This window comes from Drosophila sechellia, chromosome 3R (assembly GCF_004382195.2).
Source record: "Drosophila sechellia strain sech25 chromosome 3R, ASM438219v1, whole genome shotgun sequence".
NCBI lineage: Eukaryota > Metazoa > Arthropoda > Insecta > Diptera > Drosophilidae > Drosophila > Drosophila sechellia.
Window position 1 is genome coordinate 4,347,091 of NC_045952.1, and position 27,807 is coordinate 4,374,897.

At 47.4% G+C, this 27,807-nt stretch overlaps 4 protein-coding genes across 11 annotated transcripts; 2 read left to right on the forward strand and 2 right to left on the reverse strand.

The window, feature by feature from the left end:
- Positions 1 to 41: 41 nt before the first annotated feature.
- LOC6613952 (biotin--protein ligase) lies at positions 42 to 10,459 on the forward strand. Of its 5 annotated transcripts, none has more exons than XM_032722493.1 (12): positions 50 to 538; positions 600 to 937; positions 1,429 to 1,585; positions 1,664 to 2,670; positions 2,730 to 2,878; positions 4,048 to 4,204; positions 4,275 to 4,478; positions 4,545 to 4,730; positions 4,795 to 4,944; positions 5,008 to 5,151; positions 9,444 to 9,775; positions 9,846 to 10,459. In XM_032722493.1, exons 1-12 carry the CDS (start codon positions 397 to 399, stop codon positions 10,021 to 10,023), a joined length of 3,144 nt encoding a protein of 1,047 aa, XP_032578384.1. In that variant the 5' UTR covers positions 50 to 396; the 3' UTR covers positions 10,024 to 10,459. The 5 variants fall into 5 exon arrangements, with proteins under 5 accessions (XP_032578387.1, XP_032578384.1, XP_002038416.1 ...); XM_002038380.2 differs by having other exon boundaries at positions 4,066 to 4,204; XM_032722494.1 differs by having other exon boundaries at positions 1,429 to 1,441.
- On the reverse strand, positions 5,291 to 9,096 carry LOC6613953 (kinase suppressor of Ras 1). Its single transcript, XM_032722497.1, has one exon. The coding sequence runs from the start codon at positions 8,819 to 8,821 to the stop codon at positions 5,897 to 5,899; it is 2,925 nt and encodes a 974-aa protein (XP_032578388.1). The 5' UTR covers positions 8,822 to 9,096; the 3' UTR covers positions 5,291 to 5,896.
- Positions 10,460 to 10,657: 198 nt separating the features above from the next.
- Positions 10,658 to 14,529, forward strand: LOC6613954 (formin-like protein 5). Of its 2 annotated transcripts, XM_032722498.1 has the most exons (7): positions 10,665 to 11,276; positions 11,331 to 11,980; positions 12,147 to 12,273; positions 12,947 to 13,419; positions 13,599 to 14,157; positions 14,213 to 14,342; positions 14,404 to 14,529. In XM_032722498.1, exons 1-7 carry the CDS (start codon positions 10,729 to 10,731, stop codon positions 14,428 to 14,430), a joined length of 2,514 nt encoding a protein of 837 aa, XP_032578389.1. In that variant the 5' UTR covers positions 10,665 to 10,728; the 3' UTR covers positions 14,431 to 14,529. The 2 variants fall into 2 exon arrangements, with proteins under 2 accessions (XP_032578390.1, XP_032578389.1); XM_032722499.1 differs by lacking the exons at positions 12,147 to 12,273; positions 13,599 to 14,157; positions 14,213 to 14,342; positions 14,404 to 14,529 and having other exon boundaries at positions 10,658 to 11,276; positions 12,947 to 13,146.
- LOC6613955 (bumetanide-sensitive sodium-(potassium)-chloride cotransporter) lies at positions 14,519 to 27,799 on the reverse strand. 3 transcript variants are annotated; one of them, XM_032722490.1, is made up of 10 exons: positions 27,093 to 27,799; positions 23,834 to 23,927; positions 18,226 to 18,610; positions 17,776 to 18,009; positions 16,668 to 17,719; positions 16,317 to 16,558; positions 15,821 to 16,257; positions 15,645 to 15,756; positions 15,082 to 15,355; positions 14,519 to 15,011 (listed from the first exon to the last, which is right to left on the reverse strand). In XM_032722490.1, the coding sequence occupies exons 1-10, from the start codon at positions 27,350 to 27,352 to the stop codon at positions 14,895 to 14,897; spliced, it is 3,207 nt and encodes a 1,068-aa protein (XP_032578381.1). In that variant the 5' UTR covers positions 27,353 to 27,799; the 3' UTR covers positions 14,519 to 14,894. The 3 variants fall into 3 exon arrangements, with proteins under 3 accessions (XP_032578381.1, XP_032578382.1, XP_032578383.1); XM_032722491.1 differs by lacking the exon at positions 27,093 to 27,799 and adding an exon at positions 24,003 to 24,051; XM_032722492.1 differs by lacking the exons at positions 23,834 to 23,927; positions 27,093 to 27,799 and adding an exon at positions 18,701 to 18,889.
- Between the last annotated feature and the right edge of the window lie 8 nt (positions 27,800 to 27,807).

The following is a 27,807-nucleotide window of genomic DNA, read 5'->3' on the forward strand; positions in this document are numbered from 1 at the left end:
GCGACCGAAAGCCGCCGGGCCGGCAGCACTGTCCAGTTAGTTTATCATTTATTTTGATTTTCTAATTCGACTCTGCTCGCACTAATTTTCGTGGAAGAGAATATTGGAATACGCGCGTATTGGAGTATTGGAATTGGAGAATGCAGTAATCAACAATAAAAGACAGTGGGCAAGGGAATGCAGAAAGTGTGTCAATTGGCTGAAAACGGCGAACCAGGAAGCGCTCCTTTGGGCCTTAGCAACCGATAAATCCGCCAGCCGAGCGAAATCGAAGCAAATTACGAAACCGCCATTGATTTTGGTTCCAATCAAGATGTAACTTGTGCCCCGGCTCCTGAATTAGTCCCCGAAAAACTTTGAGTCCCCGGAGGAAGCAGTACCCACCAGAAATCTGCGATGTTGACCCTGTATTACGTGAGTGCCACCGTCCTGCAGTCCTGGCGCATTCAGAAGGCCTGCTCCAAGATCGCCGAGCACCTCGCGCAGCCCTCGAGCATCGCCTTCTATGCCCTCCAAGCGGGCAGCGATGACGGATTCGGTAAGTGGCGGCGTCATTGAAAGACGGTCAAGCTTATATAGAGTGCCTGCTTCCTCCCCAGATCCCGCCCTGGCCAGCTCGGAACTGTGCGGCAACCGGAACGCGGCCAAGGTCACGGACATCTTGTGGCTCCACGCCAACCAGCGGGGCTGCTGCCTGCGTCCGCTGCAATCGCTACACATCACGCCTTGGATCAGCTTCCCGCCGGCGCCCAGTCTGCTGCCCTTCTCCTATGCCGCCGACACTCTAACGCCGGCGTCCACGCCCACGGAGGCGGACGTACCGCGCCGGCGACGGGTCTCGCTCTCTGCGCAAGGGGAGGAGCGGATGCAGCTGCTCCTTGAGGCCGACATAGAGCCACTACAGCGGCCCAGCTCCGAGGACACATCGGCAGTACGGGTAAGTTAACCCAGCAGAAATCAATAACTAAAAAATAATCGGGCTTAAGAGAATTCAAGTTATAAATGTATAATTGCTTTAGTTCGGAGTCCACAGAATCGCTATTGATTCATATACCCGTATTTGCAACAGAATAGTTCAATGACTTTAGGATCTACGCATGGCTTTTTAATGCACTTTTAACCATGCGCATAGTTTGTAATTCACTAATAAAACTGCAAGTATCTTAAGAACGCTACCGTAATTAAAGTTAGCCCACTTTGTATCATCATAAAGAGAACAGATAGTGTTCTTTACATTTCAACTTAGGGGCAATCAAGCTTCGGGTGACGCCGCAATGCGGACGGTGGTGCGTGCGGTAATCTTATTAAGATGTACATGGTTGAATCGATAGAGCGCTGGCGTCATACATACTTATATACGACTGCTAACTAGAGGTATCCTTTCGTGTGTCCTTTCTTCTGCTTGCATGTCGGCGGCCCATGAATCAGCTGGAAGATTACGGTAAGCTCATTGCTTGGAAAATAGACTCCCACCTGGCGGTGCTCATAGAGACAGATGTCGAGCACTTCACGCAACTTTTGATAACGACTTTCTTGCGAAATAACTTATGCATTAACGATCAGCTGCCACTTTTGCGGATTGAGTGTAAGCTGCACCTGAAATCGTTCTAAGAATTTGACTTAATCTTGAAATGCCCACTGATCTATTGTTTCTCCCTCCCAGCGGTGCAACGGGAAGGAGATCCGCAGCCCTTTGAGCTGCTGGCCAAGCATCTGAAGCGGCAATCCCGCATAAACGTCGGTCTGGACAAGGAGGGATGGAGGAAGCACATGGAGGACTTGCGTGCCGTAGGTGTGCTGGCACACCAGGCCACAGAGTTCGAGTACCAGAGGAATCGCTCTGAGGGAAGAACGAAATCGGATCCCACCACACACGATCATCGCCCGACTTCGGAGCCCGTGGCCAAGGCTGTGGCCGTGGTGGAGCCCACCAACAAGGCATCTCTGTCTCCGGCAAGGACGACAGATGCCTCGCTTAAAGCTGAGGCCAAGGGAACGCCAACAAAGCCCTCTCCGACTAAAAGCGATGCCAAACCCCCCACTCCTGCCAAGAGCGAGGGCAAGCCAACCACAAGCAAAGAGGACTCCAAGTTAACGCCAACCAAGGCTGAATCGAAGCCAAGCGAACTAGAGAAGCTAGCGGCCGCCCAGGCGGCGCAGCAGCAGAAGATAGAGCCAGTCCAGGTCTCTCCCGTCAAGACTGCTTCCTTAGCTAAACCACCTATGCTAAGTCAACTGGATGAGCCTGATAAGGCATCAGATCAGCCAACGAAGCCTAGGAAATCCTTTGAGGCTGTCAAGCCCTTAAATTCTCCTCCGCCATCCAGAGCTGCTCCCTCGCGCCCTGTGTTGCAACGCAACAAGGATAGCCTGCAGGACGCCAAACCCCTGAATGTTTTGGTCTACTCGGACAGCGCCAGTGCGCGGGAATCCACATTGGCCACTCTGCAGCAGCTGCTGGAGCGCAATGTGTACACGATCTATCCTCTGATGCCCCAGCAAGCGGCTCAAAAATACTGGACGGAACAGACTGCGTTGCTGGTCGTCTGCGGATCGGTGGCACCCGGAATCGGGCAGATATTGGTGGACTACTTTCTGCAGGGCGGCAAGGTGCTAAGCCTGTGCTCGGATATACTGCACTTTGTACTCCCCAACTATCGCACAGCGGAGGTAGGACTGTATTCTGTAGAAAGTATCCCCAAAATGCACCAACATCCACTGTTCCACAGGTTCGAGAGCACGAACTGGTTCAGTTCTCCTATGACAAGTGGCAGCGGGTCAAGATGATGCACCACATCTTTTGCTACCAGCCGTCGCCGGTGAAGAAGCACTTCTCCACTGACAGCGAGGAGTCCACCAAGTCGCACTCCCGCAAACCGTAAGTAGCTGTTGCTGCTCCCATCCAGACTGCCAGTGACCAAAACACAATGCTAACCTTGCCGATCTTCTTAATAGTGCCAATAACAAATAGCCCATTAATTGAGTATCAATGTACTTGAAACCGAAATGTTGCATGTTTTATACACCAGAAAGCCCTATTCAAGTCGCTTCTTGCACAGCCGTCGGGTAAATTTTAGTGAAGGGGCCAAATTATAATACGCAACTCTTTATACCCTTGCAGAAGGGGTACTTACTGCGTGGCAGTAAAGGAGACCCATGCGACCATGTAACGTATATAGTCTCTTGATCATTTTTACCAGCCAAGTCCGTCTGTCCGTCCGTCCAGCCATCCAGTTTTAAGGATTCTAGCCTTTCAGTTTTAAACAGCAAACAGCTGCATGAAAAGAATTCCTCCTGAAATGTGAAAGTTGAAGAGAGACTAATCTGTCCACTATTTCTTATAGCTTCCATAGGAATAATGGAAAAATAAATGAAGTCATGCACTAGTTTAATTTAGTATATAATTCAAGTTTTAGTTTGTACAAGTTATTATAATATTATTAATATATTTACTTTCTGCAAGGGTATATGAGCTTCGGCCTGCCGAAACCAACTTCCCGTCTTGTTTCATTTATATTATTTCTTTTTCTAAATGGGGCTTGTTAGCCAAATGAAATGAATTATTCCTAATTAATTGCTCTTATACTAAACCGTTTCTAACCAATTCCAATTCTCATTTTATTTCTCAAATGTTTCATGCTAAAATTGGTCTCGTTTACTCTAAATATGGCTTCATTTCTATTTGATTCGGTGTGCACTGTAATCCATCTATCTAAACTCCGTTTTTAATCCGCCTAACTAACTAAACTATCTATGTTTTCTGTAAGCTCTTCTTAAATCTTTTTTTTTAACGATTGAATGTGTCATTCATGTAAAATGATTTCTACGTAATTTAATTGTTTAATTGTGTTATAAACATTTGGCATTCCAAACCTTTTCACCATCCTACTACGTTTACCTTCTTAATCCTTAAATTACTGCGTGTGCTTCTATATGTGTGTGCTATCACTATTATAATCCTACCTACCATTAACCAAAATAACAACAAATCAAAAACATACAAAATCGAAAAACAAAACACAAATCAAACCACGAAACGCTGCTCAGAGCTCTAGTATGTCCAAGGTCCATGGAACTGAAGGATCTGGCCGGTCACAGCCACCATTTGGATGTCCAGGTGCTGGGAACCGAGGAAACCTGGAATACGCCCAGCTTGATGTTGGCCAAAAGTCTGCAGAGCGGCGGAAAGGCTGTCTTCTCCCAAGTGAGTGATTGCTCTTACATAAAAATTATATATGTATATTTAATAAAAAAAATTACTTTGAAAAAAACAGGTTCACTTGGAAATGAACCCCAGCGAATTTGAATCGGATGAGACTAAGTACTCCATTCTGAAGCAAAACGAGCGAACTCGCCTCGAGATATTTGCGGACCTCCTGGGAAAGTACCTGGATGTGCAGGTCCGTGGTGGAGAGGGTGTCGACCAGCCGCAGCCTGGAGTGGTCTACAAGCACGCGTATTTCCTAGGTCGGCACGAGGTCAGTTCGTCCTTTAACTTGTTTTTTACATTAGAATCCAATATTCTAGTTCTTTATATTATTCAGGCCAAGTTTGAGCTTCTGGAGAAGCTGCGTCTACGCTGCAGCGGATCGGACAACGTGATAGCAACGCCGCACCTGACGATGAAGTTCTGCGGCAAGGACGATAAGCCTCCAGTGGCCAACAACAATGTCCTGCCCATACTCATACATTCCTGTCCGGAGGACTTCTCCACCGTGGATTACTTTGATGTGCGCGCATTGTAATTCTAACCAATTGAAGAATTCAACATAACGAAGTTCTCTTATTTTAAAGACTCTTAAAACGGAACACATCGGACGGCTGGTCATCTATGCACCGGTGGTAAGCAGCTCCATGCATCTCATAAACAACCTGGAGCTCATCCACGGACTGGCTGTGCTGCCCGTGCAACAGACGTCCGGAGTGGGTCGTAGAAATAATCAAGTAAGTACTGTAGGAGCCTCCAGATTTCAGTTCTTGTTGAAATCATCGCTTTGTGCTTTCCAGTGGCTTAGTCCGCCGGGCTGTGCCATGTTCTCGCTGCAGCTGCACCTGACCATGGACAGTGCTTTGGGCTCTCGGCTGCCTCTGTTGCAGCACCTAGTTGGAACGGCGATTGTCAATTCCCTCCGCAGTCATGAACAGTACGGGGTGAGTCAAGACTGCAATGTTGTACCATTTAGTTGTATCTTAAGTTGAGCGGATTTCTTCGATTATCCGCCTGTGAATAATCAAGTCCGATGAGACGGACCTCAGACCTGTAAAACTGCCCAGAAACTGCACACAGTGATTGTTTTTTAGGTTTGATAAGTTTATTTGACATTTTGTTTCGATTTCGCATTTAAAGTCCATTTACTATATACACTTGACCATACATAATTCACAATATATATTTAGTTAAACACTAGTCCGTCATATACATTGCTGCTGTATATACATGTACATGTACGTATATATATATATATAGAGTTTCACTTACACATAATTAACAATTTAGAAATTGCTCACCTGATTAACGTTTACATCTATGTTTGCCACAGTGCTTGTTTGTTTGTTTGTTTGTATATGTATGTCTATGCCTTCTCAGTTTGCCTCTGCTCTTAAACATTTAAGCGTTTTGTCTTTTTCGAGTTAACATTTGATTTGCCTTTGTTTCGTTTGCTAACAACTGCAACTGGAGTGCTCCCGATACATGCTTACACATATGTATGTAGTTTTTAAAATCGATTGCTATAATTTGGTAGTTACGTTTAGGTATTTACAATCTTCGCTCGGCTCGATCGATCATCGCCTTGGGAGAGAGTTTGTGAAGAGTGGAAGAGGGCACAAAGCGAGCTAGATTAGTTGGTAGATCGAAATTGTACTAGACAGTGACAGTGACCAGGCTGCAGGTCCCTCAGAACACGGACTCGGCGGAACGGGAGAGGTTGACGGGGTGGGAGGGACTCCGCGCCAGACGCTTCTTGGGAAGATGCTCCAGCAGGGAGAGCAGGCGTGCGAACTGCGGCCGGTGCTCCTTCTCGTACGTCCAGCACAGCATCAGCAAGTCCTTGACATCCCGTCCGGACTGCAGATTGGCCAGCGACTGCTTCATCCCACGGCCAACCTGCCAGATGATCGATTCCGCCGGCTGATCCTTGAATGTGAACTCGCCGCAGATTAGCTCGTACCAAACGGTGCCGAAAGAGTAGACATCGGAGTACGGGGTGAACTCCAGACACTCTCCACGCGGCTTCTCCGGCTGCAATGCTCGGATTAGCTCCGGCGCCAGGTAGCACAACCAGTTGTGGGGCACTCCTAGGCCCATATCACAGTAGAGCAGCTTGGTGGAGCTGAACAGCCCAAAGTCCGTGATAATCACCTTGCCGTTCTCGATGAAGATGTTCTTGGTGCGCAGATCCTTGTGGATGATCTCCCTCGCGTGCAGGTAGCCCATGCCCTGGGCGATCTGCTGGGCAATGAGGAGCGTCCGGTTCATGGCAAACTTCTCCCGACGCTGGTGAATATACGTATACAAGGTGTTGCCCTTGCACAATGAAGTCACAATGGCCAAATAAGGTGGGTTCATGCAGGCTCCCATGAACAGCACCAGGTTCTCGTGTCGAGTGTTCTTGAAGTTGGCTACCTCGCTGCGAAACGTCTCCAGCATGTGTTCGTCTTGCAGATAGTCCTCATTGAGCAGCTTGACCGCCACATCGCCGTGCCACAGGGCTCGATGCACGGTGCCGAAGCGTCCCTGTCCTATCCGCTCGAGCAGAAGCAGATCACCATACGGGATGTCCCATTCCTTGAGTGAGATCGAGTTCTGGCGCCATTGTCCCGAGTCTCCGTCTTCCGTTGAATCCACCCGAACGGGTGTCCGGTCCGAGTCCGTGCTGGCACTTCCAGACAAGGAGACTGTCTTGTCGCTGTCATTTGATTTGTGGGTGTCCGTGTACTCGCTGGTAAACGGCGTCCTCTTATCCACACCGGCTGTACTCAATTTGCGCGGAAAGAAACTGCTGGTGCTGGTGGTGGTTGTGCTGTTGACCAGACTGCCCGTCAAGGTGGCCGCACTAGAAGCGTTTGAAGTTTGGCTACCGATGAGCGAGCTCATGTGCCCGTTGGAGCTGCTCACCAGACTATCAAGTCCTCCATTGGCTGTTACAGGCGCCGTGGGGAATTGCTCTGCCACTGGTTCATTGGAGATGAGCGATACACCACCGCTTCCGCCGCTGCTCGTCACCGTCACGTTGGGGAAGTTGAATTGACTCGGCTGGTGCTTGCCAAGCGAAGGCGTAGGTAACAGATTGGCGCTGGAGCTGCTGCCCGCCTGATCCAGCTCGCGCTCCCTTTGCTGGAACAGTGCCGGGCTGCTGGGCGTGGAACTAGTGCAGCTGGAACTCGGCGAACTGCTGTCGCCGTGCTGCTGATGCAAGGGCTTACCCAGGGTGCTCTTCTTCACCAAAGGGGATCCTTTCGTCGCGCCGTGCACATGCGGCAGACTGGCGTATCCTCCCTGCTCCTTTATGTGCCGAAACTCGTCCACATATTCTCGTGGAAGTCCGCAGGAGGGCGGCACGTGCGGGGCGCATGACTTGTGGCAGATGTATTTGCAGTCGGTGCACTTCATCCAGCGGTGGAAGACCTGCTTCTGGCATAGTGTGCAGGTGGCCATGAAGCCCAGGGCCTTGGTGAAACGATGCTTGATGGCATGACCCATGCCCACGTGACCTACGCCCGGGGAGCAGGGCACCATAAGCACGTTTGAGGAACTTCCTCCGGAGCTGGCATTAGTATTTGCGTCCACAAAGATGTCCGAACTGGTGGAGCTGTGGCTATCGGGGCTGGGATCAGTGGGCAAACGGTTGCGGGCTAATTGCTCCCCGTCCACTTGCACATGGCTCTGGCTCTGACTCAGCAAGGTCTGATGCTTTCTTGCTGGCGGCGGGGTACCACGACTCCTCTGCGGAGTTCCGTTAAGGCTGCTGCTCAGCCCACTGGAAGGCGTGAAGGGCGAATTGGGTGGCGAGGGCGTGAGGGTTAAAGTCAGCTGGGAACCCTGTGTGCTGTTCAGCTCTTCCGTCGCTGAGGGCGATTGACGGCCACTTTTGGAGCTGGTGGAGTTAGTGGAGTTGGCCAGAGCGGAGTTCTTTCCCTTGACACCATGCTGGCGATGATGGGTTCTCGGGGAGGCGGTTGAATTGTGACCCTGTCCAATGTTTCCCACACTGCCGCGGTGAATGTGGATGGGCCTGTCCCAGGAGTCCCAGTGCCACTGCTCTGGATCGTTGTTGCTGGCCGCAGTGCCGCTCTCCAGCGACTCCATGCACTTCCTTAAGTTCTGCATGGCCCTGGTCAGGCGTCGCAGTTCCTCCTCCTCTCGCTGGCTAGGGCTGTCAGCCAGGAGCTGACGGATCTCCTCGTCGCTGAGACGCAGGCTTTGCTCCAGAGTGGTCAGGCGAGCAAGGCAGGTTGTAAGAGTCCCCTGGCTAAGGCCCACTACGCGCAGCCATTGCCTCAGTTCGTTGCCCGTTGCGTGGGGCACAAGTCCGTTGGCCGGGATGCGCTCGTTTAGCCGCATCTTCGCCAGCAGCAGCTCGGAGAAGTATCGCACCAGCTTCGACTCCAGGCAACGAATCTCCTGCTGCGTCAGCGTGGAGCTGATCGCGCACTGCGTTCGCAGGCCTTCCAGATGGTTGGCCGAGAGATCAATCATGTCCTGAATGATAACCAGGTTGCTGTCCACGGACAGCGAACCAGAGATGGGATCGTTGGCATTGGTGGAGCCGGTGTCTGGAGCCGATGCGGGGGCGTTGTTGTTGCTGCTCATCCTGCTCATTCGCGGCGGAGTGGAGCCCGATTGATTTTTTCAGACGCCCTCTCGGGGACTCGACGATTCGATGGGACCAGTGGCTGGGACTCCGCCCCGCATTGTGGCCCTCGCCAAGCGACCTTGACGTTCGGTGCTCCGGCTTTCGCGCACGCTTACGCCCGCAACTCGAGACGGCTCAGGCAATGCGAAAAAGCGATAATTTGTACAATTTCCTCGGCTGTTGTTGAAATTTCTCTACACCCAAGTAGCGCATCGAGAGAAGTGTGACCGTACCCGGGAGGACTCCTTCGCACGGCACACCAAAATGTACTAAAAGCACTTATCCGAAAAACTGTGTTAGGGGCACTCTACAGTATTAAAAAAGAACAGAACGTAAAGTACTATTCTTCCTATGTTTTAATTATATTATGTCTTCGAGTGTATATAGCATATATATTTCAATTCGATTTGTAAAATTGATTATTTCCACATTTTTATTTTACTAATATTTATAATGTATTATTGGGAGATGAAAACTATGTAGATAATATTTTAATATGTTAATTTTATAACTCAAAATAAGATTTTTTTAAGTTAATATTTGATCTTCCTACTTATATTTTATGATATGTAATATTATTACCTTCAGGTGCTGGATATTTCCATCAAGTGGCCGAATGACATATATGCAAATGGAAATCAGAAAATTGGGGGCCTCGTCATTAATACCACACTTCAGGGATCCCAGGCGATCGTCAATATCGGAAGTGGAATTAATTTGAACAATTCAAGACCAACAGTTTGCATCAATGACTTGATAAGAGAATATAATGCCCGTGTCCCGAACAACAAGTTACCTATACTTAAGTACGAGCTACTTATTGCCATGATATTCAATGAAATCGAAAGACTTTTGGGAGAAGTACAAAACGGAGACTTTGATAGTTTTTATGCCTTATACTATTCGCTCTGGTTACACAGGTAAATCGAACATTTTTAAAATACATTTAATTTGCATATTACAACAATTTTAACATTGTTTTATGTACAGCGGGCAATCTGTTAAGATTTGCCTACAAAACGATCAGGAAAAAGAAGCAGAAATTGTGGGAATTGATGACTTTGGATTTTTGAAGGTGAAATTACCAACTGGCGCCATAGAAATTGTGCAGCCCGATGGAAACAGCTTTGACATGTTGAAGGGATTGATTATACCCAAGTATCAATAGTGAAATGAAGCAGATGTGAAAACTCATATTATTCCCCGAATCCTCTAGTTTAATTGGCCCTTTAGCAACTTGTACTTTTTAGGCACAGTTAGGTCAATTTATAACTACGTAAAAACGTGTATCCTTATTAATATTTACAAGGTGCTTCTTCTTAAGTGGCTTTACGAAATTCACTCTTGCTTGAAATGCGGAGAACTTCAGAACTAATATGGATTCCACTAAATTAAATACTGCCAAAGAGAATTATATGTTAAAGGAAGTCTCCAAATATTTATAATAACAGGTACATATGTTTGTTCCCTATATCCCAGTGTTTGGAAATTACATCGTAAGATAATCGTGTTCGTTGCCATTGTTATCGCCATCGTTTCCTCTACATATGGGTGTTTTTGAAATTTGAATTTAATAAATACGTATTCGATCATTGCGGACCTTATTTCACTGAGTTTAACTGCAGAACGGGTCTTATCTTAAATTTTAGCTAGATTTTTTCATTAAATTACTCTCAAACCTTTTTTTAGAAAGTTTTTTTTTAATATTTACTGAACTGAAATGTTTTAAGAGCTCGACAGTGTAGTTTCCTATAAAATTGTCAACACTGGTGATGCGTAGGCGGTTTTATTCCACTTATGTGAGTTGGTAACACTGTTGCTTCGCTGGAAGAGAAAATTGTGGAATAAAACGGAGTCTGCGGCATTAGGAATTATGTCACAGCGAAATCATAGAGTGGACCGCTTCGCCCAGATGACGAAGCAGGAGGAGATCATAGCCAAGAAGCGGCAGGAGATCCTCGAGAAGCAGAAGACGGCACAGCTGGCGAAGGCGGTGGCCGCGGCGCAGAACCTGGCAGCGCAGCTGAAAACCGAGACGCCTGCGGGAAAACCAATTGGCTACGAGGTGGAGGATGAGGAGGATGCCCGTCACCTGGACACCGCCGTCCAGGACACCGCCCTAGCCGCCGGCGAGGAGGGCCATGGCCTGGAGGCTGTTCACATTGAGGCCACGGCCAGCAAGGGAAAGCCGGAGGACGCGGTGGCCCCCAAGACGCTGAATAGCTTCACCGGCAAAACGGGCAAGATCACATTTGGCCTGAAGCGTCAGCAGCTGCCTCAGCCCAGTGTGGAGCAGCCACCACCTAAGGTTAAAAATACTTTCTGCAACGATGGTTCCTTTTTGGAGAACTTCAAGAAAATACTCGAAAAGCACGAAAAGCCTCCGCAGCCCTTGATTGTACCGCCTGTTCCAGTGCCCAGGTGAGTCCACTATCGGAATAATATTAATGTATATTAATTTGTGGGTAATTATAGCGCCGAGGAAAACAATTCCGTGGAGACGGAAACAGCAGAACAGAACAACAGTCCCCAGCTAGAGGCGGCCATCGCCATAAGCTCGGCAGCAGCCATGGCTACCTCCATCACGGTGACCAGCTCTGCGCCAACTCATTTGGCCTTTGGACTACCGGTGCAAGCAGTGCAGCCACCACCGCCGCCTCCATTTGCCTTCAATCCTACGCTTTTGCAACAGGGACCACCGCAAATGCAGCTGCCAGCTGCATTCTTTCACGGCCATCTGCCTCTGCACTTGCATCCGGCGGCAGTTGCTCCACCGCCACCTCCACCGCCTCCACAGCTGCCCATCGCTCTGACCAACATGGGACAGATTTACATGCAGCTTGGCCCGTCTACAGTGGAGGCTATGCAGCTGAATGCCATACCGGCGCCCAAAGAGTTTGACTTGAATGCCATACCCAAGCCACAAATAAATCTGGAGGCTATCCAGATGCCCACCATCGGTGGTCATTCGGCGGAGCAGCTTGGCCTCCTGCCGGACCGGATGTCCATGCCAGTGAATACACACCCACCGCCTCCGCCGCCACCCGTAGTGGAGGAGATGGAGCAACAGCACCAGCAGGTGGCAACTCCACATCCACCTCAGCCCACAGCTGCGCCGCCACAAGGTGTGTAACACATGCAAAACAGTCCTCGTTGCCTGTTTTGTTTTGCCATCGCCATTCCCTATACACATCCAATATCTACTCTCATTCTAACCACTTCCAACTTCCTACTCATTCAATTTGTATAGAACTTTAATCGTTGAGCACGATTTTAAAGCAATTTATGTAGTTTTTTCAGAAACGTGCATACAATTGCCAACGTGCTTAGAAAACCTAATCGCACTGGTCGCGGAAAATGGTGAAGATTATGAAGATAAAATACGTTTGCATAGAAGCGAGTTGCATCCGGCCTTGTGGTAAATGACCTAATCATGTTTTAACTGGGACTAGTGGTAGTAGTGGCACCCAAAGGGTTGGACGGAGGGGGGCGAACAGCTTAGGGATTTGGGTTGCAAGTTGTCTTAATTGGGGATTTTTCACGTTTACTTAATTACTTTCGCAAGTTGAATCAACTAAAGTTCATTGCATAATTGTCAGTTCTTTAGGACAGTAACTTAACTGAAAATCAGTCCGATTTATGTTATAGTTTGGTTGTTTTCAATTATCATTACTCCTATATTTACATGACACAAACAGACGCACAGATTTCGTTCCGCTTACTCAATTGTGAGTTTAAAATCACAAACAGTGGACAGTACATGTACATGTTTTTCTTTGACGCGTTTTAAGTTGCATGTCTGATGAATACTACCAATGCCATGTAACATCTGACCAAACGGACCAACTTGATGGGGGTGTAGGAGGATTAGCCAGACCAGTCGCGTGGACTCATCGAGCGCACAGTGTTACGTCGTTCCTCGATCGTCATCTAAAGTCTGGAGGAGCCAGCCGGCGGATGCCAACTAATAATCTCTGAATAAGCCGCTATTGGGGCGCCTCAAACAGTTATTCATATAATGTCTTTGTACACGTGACTAACGTCGAGCACTTTTCATTGTACGTTTCACTTCTTTTGAATTTTGGTAATAGGTTTCTTTATGATAAGAGCTGCGAGCAGTATCGAAGCTATAGCGACCAACTCCTCGACTACAAACGGCAGCGCGCTGAGCGACAACGGGAGCGGGAGCATCAGCAGCTGAGCCGGGACCAGCAGCCGCAGCCAACGGAGCAGACGGACGCACAGCAACACCGCGAGGAGCAGCACAGCAACTCGGCGGCTGACAAGTACGACCCAGAGTCGGCCATCAGTGCAGACTTCGACTCGGATGACGAGTACATGCGGGGCATGATGGACCGCAACCGGGACAACATCAAGCGCCGCATTGAGTGCCGCAACGAGCTTAGCGACGAGGAGAGGCGCGAACGGGAGAAGGCTGCAGCCGAAGAACTGGCGGATGGCGATGACCAGGACGACCAAGACGACAAGGAGTCGCAGAGGCAGCGAAGGAAGCGCGAACGCAAGAGCCGATGGGGCGAGAAAGAGCAACAGTTGCCATCCTCAAGTAGGTTTCTATACTCTTAACCCTAAAAAGTTTATATATTCGTGATTACAAGCCTAGTTGATCTGTCTGTCCGTGATCTTGCGGAATATTCAAACCAGAAAGATGTAGAAGACTGCCACTATCACTGAAATAATATGTACAATTATGACGTTGCTGACATTCAATCCTTACTATTTCAGGCACTTCGGGAAACTTTGGTAACCAAAATAAACCCATCCTAAGCAGCATCACGCGAACAGATCCCGCGCTGTTGCAGTATGCTCGGCTCAACTATGGATCGACTCAGCTGAGCGAGGAGCAGTGGAAGCAGTGCGAGGAGCACTACAAAGTAAACCTGCTGTATCAGGACATGATGCGCAAGCGTCAGGAGATCGATCGACTGGCCCGTGGCGGTAAATTTAAGTACGAATACGACTCGGACGAGGACATCGAGGGTGGAACGTGGGAGCACAAGTTGCGAACAGCCGAAATGGAGGCCACATCCCTATGGGCCAACGCCCTGACCAAGCAAAGCGAAGGCAAGCATCACATCGGCGACTTTCTGCCCCCCGAGGAGCTCAAGAAGTTCATGGAGCAGTACGAGGCGAAGAAGAACAACAGGCAGCCGGATCTAAGCGACTACAAGGAGTACAAACTTAAGGAGGACAACATTGGCTTCCAAATGCTGCAGAAACTCGGCTGGAAAGAGGGGCAAGGCTTGGGACAGGACGGAGCTGGAATTGTGGACCCCGTCAACAAGTAGGTTACCTATCCCCATTTGTTTATAGCATCTCACTGAATAATGTGGCAACAGGGCACCGCAACGCGATGGAAACCAAGGACTTGGGGTCAGCAGCGCTGCCCAGCCAGAGGACTGCGACAATGAATATGACGCCTACAGGAAGCGGATGATGTTGGCCTATCGTTTTCGTCCAAATCCTTTGGTAAGTAAACTCTGAAAACTGGCAATAATAATAATATCTATGACTTCGTATTTGTTTACAGAACAATCCACGTCGCGCCTACTACTAGCACTACCTAAACTGACCACTACCCACATTATTACCAATATCCTAGGTCCACTTATTCAACTGCAACTTTGCTGAATAAAGTATCCTCGTTTAAATAAAACAGCAGATACGTCAGTTTATTTTAGGGGCTCGTAGTTCGTAATTAACTTAAATCTATTGCATGTGAAACAGGTCTCGCCATCGAAGTGGATCCATTTTGAATCCGATTAAGAACTATTTCACACAAATCTTCACTAGGGACTACGGTCAAGCGTTTAGGAGTTCGATCGTACAAAAGAGTAAGTAAGTAAGTAGTGTGGGGGTCTCTTAGAACGAGAGTCTGGGCTCTGGAATTCCATTTCAATTCGGCGGCACATTGCACAGCTCCCAATCCAGGGACTGGCTCGATTCTACCGGGAACTGGGAACTGGAACACCTAAACGCTAATAATACTAAGTTGTACTCGAACTGGAAGCGAGGCCTAGTCTAGGAGTAAAGCGTCAGCACGGGCGTCTGGTTGCCGCGCGCCAATGCCACCGGACACTTCATGTCCGACGTGAGCATCTCCAGCCATGACATGTACAGCGGTGCCGAGATGGCCTCCTGGAAATATGGAAATACACATGTGTTAGTGGTCAACCACGATGTTAGGGCTCATTATCAAATGTCTCACCTTGCGCGGCATGGGCAGGGACATGACCACCAGGGAAGCGTTCGATGAGTGCTTGACCACCAGCTCATGGATGCGCAGCTGTCGATTCGTCTTCTCCGACATGCTCTGCAGCTCATCGTCCGTGATGCCGAACTCGTTGCGGGCTCCACGGCGGAAGGGCTCGATCAGGCGCTTGTGCTTCAGCACCGTGTCCGCCCGCGGCTGCTCGGACACGCCCTTCAGCATAATGAGCTCCGAGTACTTGATGCGGAACTTGGTCAGCAAGCTGGCCATGCTGTGGGTTAGAATTCACCATTTATACTCTCATATTTTAAACATTTTTTAAAAATAATAGTTTACAGATGAAACAAGAGTCGTCTGGAGAGACACTAATTTCTTGGAATAATCATGATGTCTTTTTCGGTGCTACGGAACTATAGGGGCTGGTGGAAGACTGTTCCTCTCCTGTTTATTGGTCGGATCTCTTTTTGCTCAAATGGAACCCAAGCCCACTATGACCTTTGTATACTTTGGAGTCGGAAACGCTTTCTTCTGCCTGTTACGTGCTGTTATCAAAGACTTACCTCTTCTCTTCCTGCTCCTCGTCCTTTCCGTGGCACATTGCGAACACCCTTAGCTTGGAGTTCTGCCAGTGGGAGCGCATGGAGATTATGTAGGGCAGGAGAATAGTGAGACCTACGCATGTTCCCAAGGATTAGTGGATTAGTTTCAAAGAGGCTGATTACGACCAAGTACCCACCTCCGTCGTCGTACAGCCAGAAGACATCGATTGTGCCCTTAGGCTGTTTGCGCGTGAATATGGTCATGGCGTCCAGCAGGTTTTGGGGTATGTCCGATCCGCCCTTGGTGTGGTAGGTGACGGCGGGCTCATCCGAGCTGGTCACCTTGTAGCTGCGGGAGTTGCACTGCATGTTGGGCATCGGTGCTGGCTGGGGCATTGTGAAGGAGGAGTTGGGACTGTCCATGCTGGCTAGGTTCAGGTTGGAGTCAATGTGCAGCAGCTCGGAGGCGGCATTGGCCGCCGGCATCAGTTCGTTGGTGAATCCGTGCGCATTGGCGGTGTGCATGTGACCCATGCCGTTGGCCGGCAGGGTGACCTCGGAACTCAGCTCCGAGAAATCCAATCCGTTGGGCAGCCGGAGCAGGGCCACGCCCATGCGCTGAGAAAAGGCGTTGCTATGGAAGAGGTCAACTTGGTAAGGCACCCAATGGCATGGTTTGGGGTAATCACTTACTACAAAATGGAAAAGTAACTCTCCACCTCCTCCTTGCGACAGCGATTCCAGTCCGGCTTGTAGCCCACCAGCACAATGTTCGGAGACATCTTGCCGAAGCCCGTTGACTTTGTCAACGCATTTATTCCGTCCTCCAGGCTGAACCCATCAATCACATTGTAGAAGGCCTTGATCTTGCGCGCATCCAGGTACTTTTGTCCATCCTTCACCAGGTTCTGCCGGTTCTTGTAGCCCACCCGCACCTGCAAGGATAGAATAAGTATATTAGTAAAGATCACCAATCCGGTTTTCTTGGCTTCGATGGCCTACACAATGATTGAGTTTCCCTAATCAAGAAATCCATTCACGTACCGGTATTATATTTGCAACGAACATGAGCGAGTTGTTCTTGGTCAGTAGGTAACCAAAGTCCACGAGTGGCGGCCTGGTCTTGGGATCGCCGGAGAGCACCAGCACCTGGGGATGGTAGTTCTTGACGTGATCCGAGACGTTCTGCAGTCGGTGGACGGCCATGAGTGCGGCCTTGTACTGCTGCGCCTGCGTGGTGGATCCCCAGTTGGCCTCCGGCTTGCGGTACATGACCACAAGATAGAGGGCGAAGATGATACCAAAGGTGATGATGGCGGCCACGTAGTTGATCAGGAACATGATGGCCACGCACATGGCGAACCCGAAGAGGCTGAGCCAGGCGTTGTAGTACTTGAAGGTGGGTCGCCATCCCAATGGCTTTACGAAGGCCGCGTGGAATGTGCAAAAGTTGATGAGTGCGTAGGAGGCCAGGTAGAAGGTGGAGATCAGAGGAGCGATCAGGTTGAGCTCTCCGATCAGCAGGAAGCCGGTGGTGATGAAGAAGGTGAGCACGTAGCCGCGATACGGTTCGCCGTGCTTGCCGTACGGCTTCGAGAAGAAGATTAGACCCGGGTAGATCTGGTCAATGCCCAGGGCCTGCACCAGTCTGGGAACGGAAAGCAGGTTGGTCAGGGCCGTGCTCAACGTGGCCGCAAAGCAGCCGGCGTAGATGAGTGGTCCCCACAGGGACATCTCCTGCATCATCTCGTACGAGTTGAAAAGACCCCAGGTGCAGTTGCCCGAGGCCATGCACGGCAACTCCGAGGAGATAATGGTGCCATTGACGAGGTCGGCCGGAATACCGGAGGCATCCCTTACAGCAGCGCCGCCGGCGAAGAAGACAAAGAGAGCGTAGGATGACATCGAGATGAGCAGGGACCAGAAGGTGCCCTTCGGAATAGCAGCTCCGGCATCCTTGAGGTCTCCGCAGATATTTGCTCCTGCCTGGATGCCCGTCACGCTGGGGAAGAATATGGCGAACACGCTGAAGAAGTCGTGGTTCACGCCCTCCGCATAGCGATAGTCCGACCCGAAGTTCTCCTTCAAAGTGGCCCCTAATATAGGCAACCAGTTATGAGGTTATTACTTTCGTAACCACTTTGGCACACACATGAAAAGCCGACGAAACCCCTAGAGATGTGCTCCTCATTGCCCTGGGGTCCAATGGCAGCTCCGATCAGGAAATTGAAGATGGCCAGGACAATCGTGACGATCAGGAAGTTCTGCGCCTTCGTCTCCCACTCCATACCCACGCAGCAGATCAGGATGAGCACCAGCACGGTCACCGATCCCACGATCCGGATGTCATTGATACCATTGTCGACAATCTTCAGGTCGTTGTTCTCTGGAAATGAGATTAATGATTAAACCGGAACTAAGTATAGGATATCCTCAATCTTATTAAGCCAGACTGGATCCCTAAATGCAAATATAAATATAGTGAAAGTCGTATCCAGTTCGACCATTCATTTGATATCCTTTTTTACATTTAAAGCTGCCCCATTTGTGGCCTCCCAGTTCCAGTTAATCAAATAGCCTCTGGGTGTCAATTGATACTCACTGAGTAAAACATTTAGCGATTCGCAGAAGCCGATGGTGTTCATCGATGCGGAGACGGCGTTGGCGAAGGCGAAGACCACGCCCACCGACGCCCCAAACTCGGGGCCCAGCGAACGGGATATGATGAAGTAGACGCCGCCGCCCTTGACCTCGCCGTTGGTGCTAATGGCCGACAGCGAGAGCGTCGTGATGACGCAGACCACAGCGGAGATCGTAATTATAATCAGGGTCTGCAGGATGCCCGACTCGGCCACCACCCAGCTGAGGCGCAGAAAGAGCATGACGCCCCAGATGTTGAGGAGGCAAGGTATCAGCACGCCCACGATCCATCCCAGCTTGATGTGTCCGCCCGTGGCCTCCGGTTCGGGTTCGGGAATAGTGATGCTCTGCAAAGGGGAAACGATCTTATGGATAATCAATGTAGTATGTAGTTGGTCCTAATAACACATTTCTTAAGTAAGCCACATAGTACTAACTTTTCAATCTAGCCGGCTAATGATTTGGGCAAACGGGGAAAGGCCGTCATCGGATTGTTATTTGTGTGATAATGGGATCTTGACATCCGTGGCATTCAATCGAATGCGTGCTAACTGTGTGAGATTGAATTGAGTTTGGCGTTTTTGTAAACTGCGAACGACTCGAACGAACAGCTGCTTGCGTGAGTTTTTATCCGTAATTACTCATACGACATGTGTGCAATTTAGTACTCGGATTCAATTAACGACCCGTCGTCGCCAGCCGAAAAAACGAAGGCACAGCCACAACCAGATTATGAGCAGCAGCTCATATTGCTTTCCATTCTAATTAAAGTTCACTTTTATTGGCCGCACTTAAACTGGAAACATTATGAAAATGTTCACATAAAAGCTGAAACCCACCCAATGAGATGCCACCGAGTCAACTATTAGTCGTAAGCCCCAAAGCACTTCCTTTGTTCGGTTTGGATGTAGTTCGTCCAATAGGATGGCAAGTGCAGAAACAAATACCAAATCCACTTAAACTGCGCCAAGGAAGTGACAGCTATGTGTCAATTAAGCCCTATAATGGCTTTTTAGCTTGTCTCTTTGCTGTCTCATGGGAATTTAGCCTGAAAGAAGTTATATTCTAAGTACTTGCCATTTTATGAGAGGAATTCATTGTACCTGCAATTTATTTCAAAGCCTCTAAAAGTCCAAATTTATTTAGTTTCTAACTCATAAATGTTCTATAAATGAAATGGAATGTGTTTGCAAGGATAATTGCGTAGGTGCAGATGGAGATCCTTTAAGAAAAACAATCCCAAACCTATAGCAGCAGTTCAATCAAATTCAAAATGTTCTTTCTAATCAGCGGAACTAAATCGAATTCAATTCAATTCAATTTTCTAATAAACAGCAAAGAATGTTTCCGCACCAAATTTATCTTTATCACATGTATATACTATTTGGGACCCAAAAACTTCCACTGGCACTGATCAGCACAACTTCTTGTGATTGTGATTGTGATAATTTAATAGATTTACCAAGACATTGCTCCCATGCCCTTGCCGGGTTATTGTTTTGCCATTTGTCGCACCGATGGAATGGGTCTTGTTTACTTTATTGTTTGCCCACATAATTGAGTGTTTTTTAAAGCGCCGCCATTCGGACTCCGCCTCACGTGGCATGTGGTGGTGCTGGTGGAGGAGGAGGAGCAGGAGCAATCCTGTGGCAGGGTTGGGCAGGACGACATCGATTCGGGAGGGCACACAACCCCCAGACAACTCAGCCCGCACACGCTGCGTATACGCAATGTGGTTAGTTAGCCTGCCGCGGTAGGTGGTTAATGTTGATTGCATACACATTTTTGGCGGTTTCAAGCGGACGCCAGCTCGGTCAGACGCAAACATAAACATTCGTACACTTCAATAAAAAACTTTAAAGTTATTTACTCACTCATTTAGTGGTAAATATGCCAAAAAGATACTTGTCACACAAACACATTCAAGAACTTTAAAAACAAAAGCAGGACTTGGTTATAATTTCTATGATTACAAACAGCGGAATATAGAAATATATTCCCCCAGTGTCTCCGCCCACTCACTGGATTCCAAAGCGGAGGACCGACCAAGGGGTATTTGTGGTCTCACTAGTTACATCCTCTGGCGCTTCCTTGCCGTCCAATTCTGCCCATTTCATTTCATTTCATTTAGCGGAATAAGCATTTGGCTCTGCGCTTGTTTTCCCCATTCGAGTTGTCTTTGTTATTGTGGTCGTGTGCGTGGAAAATTTTCGCACCCAAAATTGGTATTGGAATTGGAATTGGTATTTGTGCTTTATGACGAGGGGATGTGGCAGATGAGCCACTGTCTCGGATGGCTCGTGCCACTGATTTGAGCTTAGTAATAGGGAGACAAAGTGATGGATATCGGTGGGAAACAAGAAGGATGCGGTGGCCAAAGAGTAAGTTCTCAAGTTCATAAATAGATGGATGTGAACTCAGTCGGCAGAAAATTATTATTAGCCTCGATAAAGCAAAGTCTGTGGCTAATAAGGGCGACTGGTTACGAGAAGCAGCTTGGCATTCTAAACAAATCCCTAGACCACTGGATATTTTCATTTTCATTTAGAGCGAAGGCGATGGGTCTGAACTGAAAATTTCAGCACAATTAGGCAAATGCGCGGAAAATCGATAAGGCCAAATGAGTTATTCAATAAATTTAAGAAAATGGCATTTTCCTCATTAAGAAGAGAGATTTTCCACCAGTTTTCTGCCCCTAGCGGATAAGTATCAGAAATGCAACACAAATGGGGTAAACATATTGTTGTATGCGCCGATAACTTAATGGCTTGTTCGCGGCAATGGCAATGCGGTAAACAAAGATTTTGCAGCAAGACTTGCTCATTAGGAAATCAATAAATGCTACAAAAATAGCAGCCAGCTCTTTGGCTACGAATTGTAAATTAGAATTGTAATTACAAGTGCAATACAAAAGGAATCTAAAATGGCAAATGCGCCACAGGCAGCCCCTTGATGATGCAAGCATCGCTCATACGCCCTGTTGCCGAAGAAAAATTTCGATGGCACAGCTCGATAGTGCCACTCGGTTTGACAAATTACTTTTTTTCTTAAGAGGTTCGACTTTAAAACTGCCAAGAACTGGAAATGGTTTTTGGCTGTCCAATTAATCTTGATCTTAATTGATTAAAAGTGAGGAATAATCTATCGCTTATCAAAATGACAGCACTTTTCAGCAGTTTTGACAGGGTCAAGACTCCCGCACTTGTGCAGCCGCCGTTTCTGGAGGAGATTTGATCTGCTGGGCACCAAAAATAGCAGACAGATATTAGAATTGCAATCACAAGTGCGATACAAAGGGTATCTTAAATGGGAAAATCGCCTTGATGATGCAAACATCGCTCATACGCCGTGCTGAACCACGAAAGATTTCGATGGTAATGCTCGATAGTGCCACTCGGTTTGACAAATTACTTTTTTTCTTGAGAGCTTCAATTTTAAAACTGCCAAGAACTGGAAATGGTTTTTGGGTGTCCGATTAATCTTGAGTGGGTGTTCTGTCAGCTTAATTGATTGAAAGTGAGGAATAATCCATGGCTTGGCCGACGTTTATCAAAATGACGTCTTGTCAGCACTTTTGACAGGTTCAAGACTCACGCACTTGTGCACCCGGCCGTTCTGGAGGGGATTCCGTCCCCTGGCCACCGCCTCTATGATTAGAAAGGGACGTCAATGGCAACATCCACATCTGCAGGTTGCGGCTGTCAATTTTAATGACACGACACACTTGGTCTGCATTATCGCCACCCACTGCTCATCCAATGCCACATACCCATCCACATCCATCCTGCGACACATATGTTATGGTGTTGACTATAGACGCCACGTGGTGAACTGTTTACCCACGCCTGGAAGGTTCCGCGGGTCCTGCTCCCCGCTCCTTGAAACTCTTTGTCCATGTGGCCGGGCCCATGCCAGATGCATGGCTGCATCTTGTTGACAATTAATTTGGCTTCAGCGCTGTCATCGATATCGCCGTGCGCATTATAAGCCATGGATGGATGCAGAAAAATCCACTTAGGAATCGAATGAAGCGCGCTCGTGTTGATTGTCTCTATTCCCGAGGAGGAAAGTTGGGCAAAATATATATATAGAAGTGGGAACTATTTCATAAGGCTGCTAGGATTTTGCCAAGGCGAACTTATTTAAGGCATAACAAATTTTCTGAAGAATTCTTTCGTATATTCGTCAAAACCAAACATGGAGCCAAAAAAATGTTTGTGAATTATTTAGATGATTTTAGTAAAACCCTTTAGATGAGAATTGCCATCATGTAATTGGAATTCCCTTAATCAGCCTTATCTCGCTTGTAATGCATTTTCGACGATATCTGTCATACGCCCTGGTGGCCACGCAAAGTGAATTAAATACAGAAACAATACAGAAACTATATTGTGGAGAGAGAGATTCGGGGATACCTACTTGGCCACCGGACATGAGGTCGCTATAGACGCATCAAGTTTATTACACCGGCGATAAACATAAAGAGCGTAACACTGAAAGCGATTATAATCGTAGGTCTCCTCCGCCCCTTTAATTCCACCTAAGCGATAAGCCAAGATGGGCGGAGGGCTGTAAACAGTGGGTGGTGGGAGGTGGTGGGTGGTAGGAGGTGGGAAGGTCTGCTTCAGAAAGTGGGCGGCCTCGGGAGATGTGCGCTGCCTGCTTATCTTGAGTGGCCACAACGTCATCGCGATAGAAGCCCCAATCTGTTGGCACAATACATCAATGGCTGGGATGCCCGGAAGACGTCATGGTAAACTCACAATTTGCACGTCGGAAATGTGAGAATTGCTCAAGTAAATAAATCAGGCAGCGTATTAATGAATTTCAGATATTCAGATATAGAAATATTGTTCACGCATGTATGTAGATGGGCATGTTTTTGGGGATTTTGTAGGCCAAGGTACGAGCAAAAGTTGGTGGCTGGAGAATCCATATTTTTTGTTTTGGTTCTGGTTCACTTCATGCTAGCCAAGGTATTTTCGCTGTGCTTTGTTTATTTGCCGGGTACTTGAAATGTTTTCAGAACTGAGTAGGCTGCGACTGAAGTGCGCTGCAAGGATTATGCCAGGGCGAACAGAAAGCAGATCCCCGACTATGACACTGTGCAGCAGATTGAGATACTCCACGATCACGGACGGCACTTTGGCCTATCTGTCACTAATCCCGACAGCCAACTGAGTGCATCATTTCTGACCTTTCGACCACTTAAAGTGCGTTCCATGCCGCTTGGGAGTTCGATTGTTGGGCAAGGTCGAATGTTCAGCGGCACTAGGCCATCAAACGGTTAGCCGATAAGGATGGAGCACTAAAACTAAAAGTTGTGATGTGGGAACAATGCATAGTATCTGATAGTATCATGTTCGTTTTATGGAACTCATAGTTTTAAATAACATGAGCTCATTTCACGTTAGCTATTTGATTTGATTCTATACCCATTTTATGTGCACTATATTTGAATGCTACGTAAATCCACTGTATAATCCCCGTTTGCCACTGATTATGCAAACTGCTGGGCACTCGGATGCGCTTACGTCATGGACTCCGCGATTGGGGGCTTCAGAACTCACCTGGTCGACCGCCTCTCCTTGAAGTTCGCCGATGGAAGGACGCTTGAGGTTGCGCATGGAAATGCGGTAGTTGTCCAGGCGCGGCAGACTCTCCCTGCAAGCACATGGAAGAGGAGAAGGTATCCGATTAGAGCAAGTCACTTTCTAGAGTCTAGGCTGGTGTCCCTACTGGTGGAACGGAAGCAGCACTATCACCGCCTCGGGCAGCATGACCGTCGCCTGCAGCGTTCCGAGCAGAAATACCCACTCCGGCGGATTCCAAGTGTAGGAAGCAAGTTATTTGTGTGTGTACGCATTAATAATAAGACAATAAAATCGGCCAGCCGAGTGGTAAAGGTAGCCGGGCAGAAGGTCAGGGGCTCCGCGCCGAAATCGAGAAAAATCAAGTTTTATCAGAAAATTCTTCTGTTTGGGAAGAGAGTCTGCCCTGATGTATATTTACTGATCGCCAACGAAAACAGAAGCAGAAGCAACAACATTACCAGCAGGCAGCAGAATCAGCTAAAGCTAAAGCCAAAGCCAAAGCAATGCCAAAATATAATTTAAAATCTTAAAAAGGAAAAGCGGAATGAGGAAGGCAATAATCGCGGAGCACAGTACGGCGCCACGAGCGTCCAGAGGCGTCGATTCCAAGGAATCCAAAGGGGTAAGAAGCACATGGTGCACGGTGCATGAGTGACAGTCCATTGGAACTGAAAGTATGGCGTTCTACGAAACGATCCCATTACTCACTCGCATCGTACTATGACTAATTCCAAAAATATTACAATTACAATTTCACGGGGAAAATGCAATAAAATATGTGGGCTTACTATTGAGAAGATCATACTTTAACTATATAAATGAAAGCCTAAGTAATGGATCCTAATAATTGGTTCGATGTTGTGAGAATCATTTCGATCATGTTCTACGAATGTATAAATACTTAGAAAAACAGTGTTTTGAAACGTCAGAACCCGTTTAACCCGTTTTATCTAGAAAGATGACTTTGTTTGAAGTGGCATAATGTAATCGGTAACTATGCTGATGACCCAATAGGCCAGTTCCATAGACGTCTTGAAGCCTTGCAAATCCTGATTAAGATGATACCCCCTTTTAGAGTTTGGTGCATCCCTTTCCTTTCGACTTTTAGAATCTTTTTTAAATAACAATAAAGTCCAGTCCCCAGCTTCTTATTCAATGTATTCGATCCCCATTGCTTTTAGATCGCCGCTCGGCTCGTGAATAACTTATGAGTGTTTATTAATTATAGACAGAATCTCTGCAGGGCGTATTTCATTGTGCTACTAAATAAATTGCAAGCATTCAGCAAAGAGAATCGGACGTCTTGTGGCTTTTCCTTCGTTTCCATTTCCATTTTCAGGTCCAATTCATTTGCCAGACGCCAGAGATACAGATAAATTCGGCTAAGATACAGATACATTCCGCGTATACATGTTTATGTACTACAGCATGTAAATATTCTCTAGATGCTCGTTGATGACGTATATGGGTGTCCAGCCCAGTCCATCGAGGGGCATTGATTGCTGGCCGGTTTCGTTGGGAATCAGCTGGTCCCAGTTAGTTCAACAATTGGAGCCGGGCAGAGTTTGATCAATTGAACTCACTTGCGATCGCACTCCCCGAACGACAGCCGTAAATTTATTTGTTGACACGCTCATCCTCTGGAGAAACCCGCTCCGGAACTCGCGGAGTGCAAGTGATCGCTAGCTCCGATGGCGATCCTTGTGCCAAAAACGGCTGAGGTATAGGACGTGCTTAGAATTTCCATCAGTGATTTTATTATTTTTTGGCGGGCTGATGATGTAACTTGCTTGCCGTGTGCAAATTTTCCGGGAAAACAAATCATCGGCTGTCTTTCTTAATCCGGAGGTCTCCCAATTTTCGAACAGATCTTTGGCAGCTTTTTATTGAATTTAATTCGAGCACGTGATTGCGAATTATCGAAAGTGGAACAATTGCAGCAATTAATTCGGAGGCTTTCGACGGGGTCGAAATCGTTAATTTGGGCCAACAGCCAACTGTCATGTGCAAATTTGAATAATCAGAAGTGGAAAAAATTCGAATTAATCCAGAAGCAAGTTTATTTGGAAGTGATCTGTGACCTTTTTTTTGGAAAGTGCTTCATGTCGGAATTTTTGTCAAGTACTTGAAATTATTCACATGAACTGTATAAGTATTCAATCGCATATTTATATATGCCATTCCTATTTAATAACACAATTAGTTAGTGAAGCACATTAGTCGAACCTACCCTAATATTTTACAATCATTTATATTTATATATACGTATATATACTAGTATAAACTAAGATTGAACCCAGTGAAAGTGGAGTGCATCGATGGCCATTAAGTGCATCCAACTTCGGACGATGTTGCTCTTGATGAGCCTTTCGTTCTGTCATCATTTTGGGTTTCTGTGCCAAACGTGATTACAATAAATTGGCATAATGTAACCTTCGTTTCGGTTATACAAACGGAATGTTTTCGTTTCGCTTTTCATTCACATATCACACAATTTATTTGTAATTGTTGTATTATTCCTAAATTGTTTCAGACGCGAGTGTAGACACCACGTGCGCACTAATGGATGGAAATAATGTATCTCAAGCACCTAACAGGTATCAGCTGAATCGCAACACTCTTATCCGGAGAGTAAATTTCCGCGATCGAAGCAATTATCAAAAATCCAACAACTTGTAAAATCGGATGTTGAAAATGAAAATTCATTTTCGACACGCTAATCGCTGAGAAAACAGAAGAGATTATGTCTTTTATATTTTTTCTTAATTTACATCTTAATTAAGGGGGGAATATGAAACAAAACTTGCATAGGAAGGACTTAAAGGACAAAGGACTTAAGAAAACTTATTTTTAAACACCTTATTGTTTTTCAATTCAAGCTCTGTTATTATTTCAGGTGAAAACGATGTGAAACACAGAATAATTGAACTGTACGTTTTCAATTATAATTCTTTCACCAAAGAATATGAATAGTTTTCCTTTGCATCATATAACCTTAAGTTTTCTTTTCTTTAGCGAAACAAACTAACTTAAAGCGTTGATAATATCAAAGTTCAAAATGAAAAACAATATTAACGGAAGAACCGAACAATATGTTTATATTTTCCGATAACTTCAATCAACAACGAAATTGATTAGAAACGACTTTCCTGTTTTTCCCCCTGTATTGACACACTTTTTGAAGCAAATCGCTCGCATTTCAGCCGGGAATGCGTTAAATTCGAATTAAACTTACTTTGTTAGCTGGGCGAGACTGAATTTGCGCTCGGCGTCCGATTTGCGCAGGAAGTTTCCGAATCCGCGGAAGGAGAGCCGGGAGCTGCGGCGGTTCTCGCCCGTCTCCCCCGGCGCCTTGGGATGCAGGTGGTTCTCGTTGCTAGTGGGCGGAAGTGGGTGGGCTGCGTCCGTCTGGTCGGATTCAGCTGAGCCAGCCTCGCCATCGTAGCCGGCGTTCGCGGTGCCGTTCACCTTGGAGATCTGGAAGCGATCGGCCATGGTGTGGCTCTGGGGAGTCCTGCACTTGGTTGCTAAGTGGACCCTGGACACGGATTCTTATCGATTGCACGGACACCTTGTCGCTAGCTAACGAGCCGAGCACATTTGCATTTCACACACTTGGCAGGATGGCTGCTCCCCACTGGGAGTGGATGATATCACAGGGAGCGCGAATCGAAGGACCCGAGTTTCCACGTCCGACTGCGCTTGACCCTCAACGACGATTGTCCGGATATTCAGAACGCATCGACCACGTCGGCTTGTTTTGGGTGTTTCGGGTTCGGTTTCGGGTTTGGATTCGGGTTCGTTTTTATATACGTTTCTGAATCTCGCGGGAAACACTCCGATGATTTCTCCGGTGGCTGGGCAATTGCAACTTATCGCGCCGACTGTCGCACGGCGTTTGAGCGTTGTCAAGTGTTTACCGCCCGATTATTATGGCTTTTTGCGCCAGT

Bases quoted from the DNA above. Each gene is read 5' to 3' on its own strand.
- LOC6613955 (XM_032722490.1), bottom strand. From the start codon at position 27,352: ATGGCCGATCGCTTCCAGATCTCCAAGGTGAACGGCACCGCGAACGCC. The intron at 18,611-23,833 runs GTGAGTTCTGAA...TCCCCTTTGCAG, and splicing joins AAGGAGAGGCGGTCGACCAG to AGCATCACTATTCCCGAACC. The intron at 18,010-18,225 runs GTGAGTATCAAT...TCTCATTTCCAG, and splicing joins ATCGCTAAATGTTTTACTCA to AGAACAACGACCTGAAGATT.
- LOC6613953 (XM_032722497.1), bottom strand. From the start codon at position 8,821: ATGAGCAGGATGAGCAGCAACAACAACGCCCCCGCATCGGCTCCAGAC.
- LOC6613952 (XM_032722493.1), top strand. From the start codon at position 397: ATGTTGACCCTGTATTACGTGAGTGCCACCGTCCTGCAGTCCTGGCGC. The intron at 1,586-1,663 runs GTAAGCTGCACC...TCTCCCTCCCAG, and splicing joins GCCACTTTTGCGGATTGAGT to CGGTGCAACGGGAAGGAGAT. The intron at 4,731-4,794 runs GTGCGCGCATTG...CTTATTTTAAAG, and splicing joins CCACCGTGGATTACTTTGAT to ACTCTTAAAACGGAACACAT.
- LOC6613954 (XM_032722498.1), top strand. From the start codon at position 10,729: ATGTCACAGCGAAATCATAGAGTGGACCGCTTCGCCCAGATGACGAAG. The intron at 12,274-12,946 runs GTAAATGACCTA...TTTTGGTAATAG, and splicing joins GAGTTGCATCCGGCCTTGTG to GTTTCTTTATGATAAGAGCT. The intron at 14,158-14,212 runs GTAGGTTACCTA...ATGTGGCAACAG, and splicing joins ATTGTGGACCCCGTCAACAA to GGCACCGCAACGCGATGGAA.